At 35.3% G+C, this 9,038-nt stretch overlaps 1 protein-coding gene and 1 pseudogene across 1 annotated transcript; both read left to right on the forward strand.

Moving 5' to 3' along the window:
• Positions 1-1,032: 1,032 nt before the first annotated feature.
• Positions 1,033-1,968, forward strand: LOC141509425 (olfactory receptor 2D3-like). The gene has a single exon (XM_074219017.1). It carries the CDS (start codon positions 1,033-1,035, stop codon positions 1,966-1,968), a length of 936 nt encoding a protein of 311 aa, XP_074075118.1.
• Positions 1,969-5,919: 3,951 nt separating this feature from the next.
• Positions 5,920-6,785, forward strand: LOC141513659 (ATP synthase F(1) complex subunit gamma, mitochondrial-like; annotated as a pseudogene).
• The last annotated feature ends 2,253 nt before the right edge of the window (positions 6,786-9,038 follow it).

Below are 9,038 nucleotides of genomic sequence, written 5' to 3' on the forward strand. Positions count from 1 at the left end.
ATGAAAGTCAACATTAAATGTAGACATTTTTTCCAGTGTGATTATGAACAGGAAGGAAAGGATTTATGGTGACTGCACAGATGGGAAAGATTTAGAATGAGGTTATTTTGGATTTTTGAGCTTTAGGGTTATATATGCTTGTAAATCCAAAGTTTGGAATAAAGGAGAAGGCAAGACTGAAGATGCATGTTAACTGAGAGATAATTGACACAGGAGGAGATATTAATTAGTCATATTTATCACTTTAAAGTTTACCTAAATGCTATCTTGAAGATAATTCTATGAGCTACATAAGGTGATAGTCCTTAAAAGCCAAGGACTTAATCTCTGAGAAGATGTCATTTGTTTGGTTTCAAATTAACTGTAAAAATAGGGCCAAGATAGATGACCCCTTCATAAGTTTAATAAGTTCATTAGCAGAGTGCTTAGCAAATAGTGACAACTTAATAAATGCTTATCCATTGACTGAACTATTCAAAGGGAGAAAGTTATAACAAAAATTAATCTCCTCATAAGTAGGATCTTTCTCATGAAGAAGATAAATGTTGGAGAAGGGGAAGTTGAAAGAAGCCACATAGATATGGGCTAAGAGGAACCTTCCATAAGCACAGCATCGACTTTTCTTTCAAGACTGAATCATGTATGTATGCACAATATTAGGAAAGGGGCCAAGATGCTAATTTTATTTTCTTTTTTTATCCTTCCTGCCACCCATACCCCAACTACAGACTATGATTTCAGTGAAATAAGCATCTTGTCATCTGTCATGAATGTGGACAACAATTGAAAATTTAGGAGCCAGAAATTTGAAGTGACAAAAGGTCAGATCTCACAGTTAATTGACCATGTTGTTGTAACTAATTCATTTAAAATTTCTGAGGCTCAATTTCCCATGCACAAAACTAATGTCCTCTTTGTGTTGAATTGAGGATCATTTTATATGATGCACATCAAGTGTTTTGTAACCATAAAGATCTTTAGAAAGTAGATCTAATCCTCTTTCAACATTCTTTCTGGAGATCCATAACCAAGATGGAGAGCAGCAACCTCACCTCAGTAACTGAGTTCATCCTCCTTGGCCTCTCCAGCAGACCGGAGCTCCAGATGTATCTTTTCCTATTCTTCCTCCTTGTCTACCTGTTGATCTTGCTGGGGAACCTGCTCATTGTTTTGTTGATATTTTTGAATACATGCCTCCACACCCCCATGTACTTCTTTCTTGCCAATCTGTCCATTATGGAAACCTCTTACACATCCTGTGTGATTCCTCAGATGCTGGGGCATTTCTTGTCAGAAAGGAAGTCTATCTCTTTCTCTCGTTGTGTCACACAGTTTTTTACATTCCTGTTTTTTGGCATTGCAGAGTGCTATATTCTTTCAGTGATGGCCTATGATCACTATATAGCCATCAGGGATCCCTTACGGTACTCAGTCATAATGAACTGGGGGTTCTGTGGAGGATTGGCTGCTGGGTGCTGGGTGGGTGGCTTTATAGCATCCACAGTGGACACAGTAGCCACTTTCCAACTATCATTCTCCCGGGAAAATGTTATCAATCATTTCTTGTGTGAAATGCCTGCTCTGCTGCATCTCTCCTGTACAGATACATCCCATGTAGAGAAGGTCATGAATGTCCTCTGTATCTTTACCCTATTATGTCCTGTCACATTCATCACCTTCTCATATGCTCACATTATTAATGTTGTTCTACATATTCGATCTGCTGAGGGACGCAGAAAGGCTTTTTCCACTTGCTCTTCACACCTCATGGTTGTCATGGTATTCTATGGTACTGTAATCTCCCTCTATATTAGACCCCGTTCACTCTCTTCCCCAAAGTATGATAAAATAATTGCTATGTTTTATATTGCCTTCACACCTATCTTTAATCCTCTTATCTACAGTCTTAGGAATAAGGAGGTAAAAATAACCCTAAGAAAACTCCTGGGGAAAACCAGAGACACATAGGACCACATGATACTTTTTTTTTTTAGTTTTTTGCAAGGCAATTGGGTTAAGTGGCTTGCCCAAGGTAATTATTAAGTGTCTGAGGCCATATTTGAACTCAGGTACTCTTGACTCCAATGCCAGTGCTCTATCCACTGTGCCAACTAGCTGCCCCACAAGATACTTTTTAAAAAGACCTATCATCTCCCTTCAATGGCCCATCCTTGGGTCAATTATTTATATCATTCCTCTGTGTTTTTCCATGTTGTTTGTCTGTGAAGGTGAAAAACCTACGTTGGATGTCTTTCCTCACTTATTTTTTCCCCTTTTCTTTCCTCCAAGACTTGTATTACCCAGAAACCATTCAAAATAACAAGGATCACATTCATTAATGGGATTTTATTATACAACTCATACAAATAATAACATGAATGAAAACAATAATGATGAAACAAGATGCTAAAGTTAGCAGGATGCAGGTAAAAATGTCCTAAAGAAAAAAATTATATTTTTACAAACATTTAATAGCATAGGAAAAATTAAAGAACAATTTTAAGAACAGCAGATAAAAAATCCTAACATGAGCATAAAGGAGGCGATATGAAATATCAGAGGGAAAATAAAGTGTAAACAAAAAATATATTATAGGAATGATAAATTAAATAAAAAGTGAGCATGAAAAGATTAATAAAAATAATAATCACTAAGTCAATTTGATTACAAAGGTCACTAAATCAAATAAAAACTGAGCAAGATAAAATAAAAAAATCCCCAAAAAGCAAAAGAATGCTCAAATACCCATATGCAGTTTTAACTTAATAAAACCAAAAACAAAATAAAAAGGTTATCTTCAACAGTATGAACGACCAAAATTTATAGAAGATCAGGTAAAGATTTTAAATAACCTTAATCTCAGAAAAGACAAAAGAATGCATTGTACAGGAACTACCAAAAGGAAAAAAAAATTCCCGTGCTGATTGGGGCACAGAAGAATTCTGCCAAACTATTAAAGAGCAATTAATATCCACAAATCACACATTCTACCAGATTTCTTTTGTAAGGTATCTTTAGTCCTGATAATTAAACCAGAGAAAGATAAAGCAGAGAAAAAACTATTTAATATTATTAAGCAAAACCAATTTTAAAATTTTAAAGGAAATCTTTTAAAACAAAGATTCAGTCAATAAATCATTCATCTTGAACAAATCAGAATTTTTTACAAAGAATTCAAAGAGGATCAAATATAAGAAAAACAATCAGAATGATTGATTATATTAAAACAAAGTGATAACAACATCATAATGATTGCAGTAAACATGTGTAAAGCATTTCACATAATTTTGAAATTACTTGACATAAATTTGACATTTGACAATAGCATTTATACTAAAAACCCTGAAAAGGAAAAAATGTACCTAGGAGAGCTAGGTGGTGCAGTGGATAGAGCACCAACCCTGGAGTCAGGAGGACCCAAGTTCAAGTTTGGCCTTGGATACTTAATAATTGCATAACTGTGTGACCTTGGAAAAGTCATTCAACCCCATTGCCTTAAATAAATATTTTGTTTTAATAAAGCATGTATCATGACTTGAAAAGCAGACATCTTTTACAATGGGAAAATCTAGATCCATTTCTATAAATATAAATATGTGAAATGAAAAAAATGGGAAAACTCTTCTCTCTATTAGTTAACATAATTCTGGAATTTCTAGCCATATCAGATAGAAAGGAGAAATTAATTGCACAAAGATAGTTAAAAGGGGGAAAATTACCCCTATTTACTGATAATATGGATGTTTATTTTGAAAATCAGCAAAGAAACTAACTGAAACAATAGCTGCAACAAAATTGCAGATTACAGAATAAACCCTTCAAAAATAGAGAATTTGTGTACAAGAACAATAAAATAAAAGGAGTGACAAAGAAATGGAAAACACATTCCAAATAAGTACAAAAAGGAATAAAAAAATACCTGTAGATTAAATCTATGAAAACACAAGAGACACTAATAAAGATTATGTTACAAAGGGTTCCTTGAGGAAATAAAGTACAACTTGTATGATGGGCTATAATAATGTAATGAAAGTGATATCACAACCAAAGTTAACTTGCACTTTTAATGCTATATCAGTGAAACTGTTCAAAAATAATTAAAGAATTTGACAAAATAAATAAAATTTCATTGGAAAAATTGAAAACATCAAGTAAAATTAAGTAAAGAGGTAGAAATGAGAGGGGAATAATATAGAACTCAAACAATATTACAAGGCAGCCTTCATTAAAACTATCTAATACTTTTTTGAAAAAGCAAGAAGCATATCAATTCATCTGGGAAGACAAGGGAGAATAAGAAACAATGGAGCTAAATAAAACAGTTAAATGAAGTGAAATGACTTTGAAATGAACTTCATAAATGAAACAAGTTGATCAGAAAACAGGAAAGCAGCATGGCAGAAATTCCAGTGAATTATTTTTTAAAAAATATCTTCTATTTATTCTGTATGTAGCTTGCTTTGTTTATATTTGATCTTTGCTATTAGATTGCAATCTCATTGATGGAATTTTGTCTTTCAGCTCTTTTTTCATCCCAAATATTTAGCAAATTGCAGGCACTTAATAAATGAATATAGAATGAGCAAAGATCACTAAATCTCACTTATCCTTTAATTTAGTAATACTACTACCAGTCATTGATTACAAAGATTTGAAAAGAGAGGGGAAAAAACTCTATGTTCACAAATATCAGTAACAGTATTTTATGTTGTAGCAAGAACTGAAAAGAAAATGGTATCCCCTTATTTGGGGAATGGCTAAACAAATTGTGATATAAGAAGGATATGTATTATTATTCTTCTTGTGATGTAAGAGATGATGAAAGGGACTGATTCAGAGAAACTTGTGAACATTTACATAAGATGATATAGAGTGAAGTGAGGAGGAGCTGAAAAAAGTAGATATAATCACTGCAGATATTTATTTTTTATTCATTTTATTTAAGATAATTGGACTGTGATTTGCCCAAGAACACAGAGCTAGGTAGTTCTTTAGTGTATGAGGCTGCATTTGAACTCAGCTGCTCCTGACTCCAGGTCTGGTGCTTTAACCACTGAACAACCTAGCTGCCCTTTAGTAGATAGCATTTTATTGTTTGCTTACTTGTTTGTTTATTTTAGGATTTTTTTGCAAGGCAATGATGATAAATGGCTTGCCCAAGGCCAGACATCTAGCTAATTATTAAGTGTCTATGGTTTTATTGGTAAGTCTTCTATGCTTAGGTGCATAGTGAATAAAGCACTGGATTTAGAATCAGGAAGAATAGGATTAGAGGAACCTAGGTGTGGCAATGGATAGGGAGCCTAATCTTAAGTAGGGAAGACCTGAGTTCAGATCTTACCTCAGACACCATGTGTCCTTGAGCAAGTCACTTCAAATGTTAATAATATTATCCACCTCTCCACATTCTTTTGAAGATAAAATGAAATATTTGAAAGGTACATTATTAACCTTAAAGCACTATGTAAATGCTACCTAATGATATTATTTAGTCTTCCTCAGACCCTCATTAACTGTGACACCCTGGACTAGGCCTTCAATTGGTAAACCCTTAATATATATGATCTAGTACATATTAAGCACTGTGAATACAAAGAAACTTCAGAGGTAGTATCTGCCCTTAAGGCGCTCACAATCTAATGGGAGAGGCATGAAAATAGCTATGTACAAATGACTTATGTATAGATTAAGTTGGAAATTACATAATGGGAAGGCACTAGAAACAAGGAGTAGGAAATGCTTCCTGTGCAAAAGCGGATTTTAGCTAAGACTCTAAAGGAGTCAGAGTAACCAAGAAGCATAAATAAGCAGAGAGAATATTTCATGTATGAGGAACAAACAGTGAAGATGCCTGGAGTTAGGAAATAGAGTATCTCATTTGAGAAACTTTGTAACAGTTTCAGCAGGGCTGATACCCCCATGTTCTGTTCAGTGATTATCCCTGGTTTCTCCACCTTGGCTTTGTAGCCTGAATGGGTACACGTCGGAAATATGACAACTTTAAAAGATCGTACCAGGAAATTGAAATAATCAAAAATTACTAGCTCTATGAAGGTGGCAGCTGCAAAAGTTAGCTCGAGCTCAGAGAGACCTGAAACTATCCAGAATATATGGAGATGGATCTTTGGCTATTTATTTAGAAAATCGATATTAAGACTGAAGAAGCCATGAGAAAACCTCTCATTGTTGGAGTATCCTCAGACTGAGGAATGATCCATTCCTCAGTTTTTCAACTAATGAAAAATGAGGTTGCTACCCTCACAGCAGCAGAAAAGGAAATTATGATTGTTGGAATTGATGACAAAATAGAGGCATACTTAACAGAACTCTGACTCCTTTTAATCACATTTAAAGTAGTGGGGAGGATGCCCCATACCTTTGGAGATGCATCTGTTATTGCCCTTGGACTACTAAAATCTGGGTATAAGGTTCATGAAGCATCTATAATCTTTAATTGATTCAAGTCTGTTAGCTCTTACAACACAGAGGAAAAACCCATCTTTTCAGTAAAAGTCATTGCAAGTGCTGAGAGTAGCAGTATTTATGATGACATTGATGCTAATATGTTATAAAATTATCAAGCGTATAGTCTGAAAATATCATCTGTTACACTCTAAAGGATTCCATCAGTAGTGAGCAGAGTGCAAGAATGACAGCTATGGACAGTGCCTCCAAGAATGCCACTGAAATGATTGTTAAGTTGACTGACATTTAACCATATTCTTCAAGTTGTCATCGCAAAGAAAGTGATTGAAATCATCTTTGGTCCTGCAACTCTAAACTAAAAGATCAAAATTTTATCTAAATTCAAATGGTAAAGACAGAAAATATGAAGCAAACTAATTAATTTAGCCTACTTTGGTCTGCTGGAAGAATTCTTATAATCTAAATGGTTCTTTGTGTACAAGGATGAAAAAATGTTTGTAAATTATCTTACATAATAAATTATGTGCGAAAAAAGAAGCATTGAAAAAATGAAAAGGTCATTGTCACATGTTTCATCCATGGTGAATGGTTCAGTGACAGAAACTTGGAAAAGATTTTGTATGGAGGGGAGGAGTAGATGATATTGAAGCCCAAATTGCAAACAGAGGATTTTTTATTTATCCTGTATGTGATAAGGAGCCACCAGAGTTTCCAGAGAAAGGTAGACACATATGCACTTTGTTTATTGTCCTCCCCCCAATGTTGCTTCCCTCCCCCCAAGCTCCACAGAAGGCAATCTGCCAATCTCTACATTCTTTCCATAATATACATTGATCCAAATTGAATGTGATGAGAAATAAATCATCCCTCCATGCTATCTTCCCTCTGATTGTATTCCACCCCTTTTCACCTTATCCGTATTACCTAGTATTTTGTTTCTGAATACTGCCTCCAGTGTATTTGCCCTCCTATATCCACCCCCTCCCCTTTCTTTTCCCTCTCCCTTTTTGGACTTTTTCCTTCCCTTCCTTCTGTTAGCTTAGCTCTTCTGGCTAAGTATATTTTCTCTGATAGAGTTATAATTCTCAAGCATTATGAGAATCTTTTTCTCATGCCAGGATATAGAAGTTTCATCTTATTGGAGACCAGGTTTTTTCCCTTTTTACCCCCCCCCTTTTTTTTACCTTTTCATTGGTCTCTTGAGCCTCCTTTTTGATATTCAAATTTTCTATTTATAACTGGCCTTTTCATTAGGAATTGTTGATGTCTCCCATTTCATTCAATGACCATCTTTCACCTGGAAGAGAAGGCTCAGTTTTACTGCATAGTGAATTCTTGGCTGTATTCCAATCAAGCTTGCTCTTCAGAATATCTCATTCCAGTCCCTTTGATCCCTTAATGTTGATGCATCCAGGTCCTGTGTAATCCTTAATGTGGCTCCTTAGTAATTATGTTGTTTCTTTCTGGCTGCTTGCAGTATTTTCTCTTTTATCTGATAGTTCTGGAATTTGGCCACAACATTCCTTGCTATTTTCATTTTAGGATATCTTTCTGGAGGGGATTGATGTATTCTTTCATTAACTATTTTCCCACTGGTTCCATGATATCAGGACAATTTTCTATCACTAAATACTGCAATATTAAGTCCAGGCTTTTTTTCTCTTCAATGTTTTCAGGAAGGCCTATAACTCTCATGTCATTCCTCCTCAATCTGTTCTCAAGGTCAATGGTTTTACTGATGATGTATTTTACATTTTCTTCTATTTTTTCTATTTTTTGGCATTTTTTAACAGACTCTTGCTGTCTCATGAAGCCATTAGTTTCTACAGACTCCATTCTTTTTTTTTAGAGAAGAATTTTCTTCATTTACATTTTGCAACTCCTTTTCCAATTGATCAATTCTGTTTTTGCAAGTGTTTTCCATTTGACCAATTGAAGTTTTGAAAGAATTGTTTTCTTCTTGCAAGGTGTTAAATTTCTCTCCCAAATTTTCCAATTGATTTTTTTTCCAATTGATTTTTAAACTCCTTCCTTATTTCTTCATGGAAGTCTTTCTGTGCTGGAGAGCAGGTCACATTCACCTCAGAGGTTCTAGGTCTCTCTGATTTAGGGTCTTTTCCTTCCAAGAATTTTTCAGTGGACCCTCCTTTGATCTGGCCTTTCTTCATTATCCTAAGAACTTGTGTTGGGGAGGGTCTAGTTCACAGAATTTTGATGCTGGGATCCCTAGAGGCTTTTCTCACTGTGTGTAATATCTTCAACTAACCAGGAGGTGGTGGTAGTAGGTTTGCTCACTGAGTGTACTATCTTCAGCTGGCCACTAGGGCCTGCTAGAGGTTTTATGTACTGAGTATAATATCTCCATCTGACCAGTAGGGGATGCTGGTTGCTTTCTCTGGAGTGTCTGTGACCTTGATTGAAGCCCTCTCCCTTGGCCTGAAGGGAGTGGTTGAAGCTGTTGAATACTTTTATCCTTGATTAAGGGTGGCCTCTATCCTAGGGTGAGGTGATCACTCTTGCAATTCACAATGGAAGTGATTCTGCTGCTCTGACTTAGCCTGGGGAGGGAGCTGGATTGTGATAGTGATTTTTCTGGCAAGAGGCTTCAGCTC

The sequence above is a fragment of the Macrotis lagotis genome, chromosome 1, assembly GCF_037893015.1.
Source record: "Macrotis lagotis isolate mMagLag1 chromosome 1, bilby.v1.9.chrom.fasta, whole genome shotgun sequence".
Taxonomy (NCBI): Eukaryota; Metazoa; Chordata; class Mammalia; order Peramelemorphia; family Peramelidae; genus Macrotis; species Macrotis lagotis.

Coding starts and splice junctions, on each gene's coding strand:
- LOC141509425 (XM_074219017.1), top strand. CDS start 1,033: ATGGAGAGCAGCAACCTCACCTCAGTAACTGAGTTCATCCTCCTTGGC.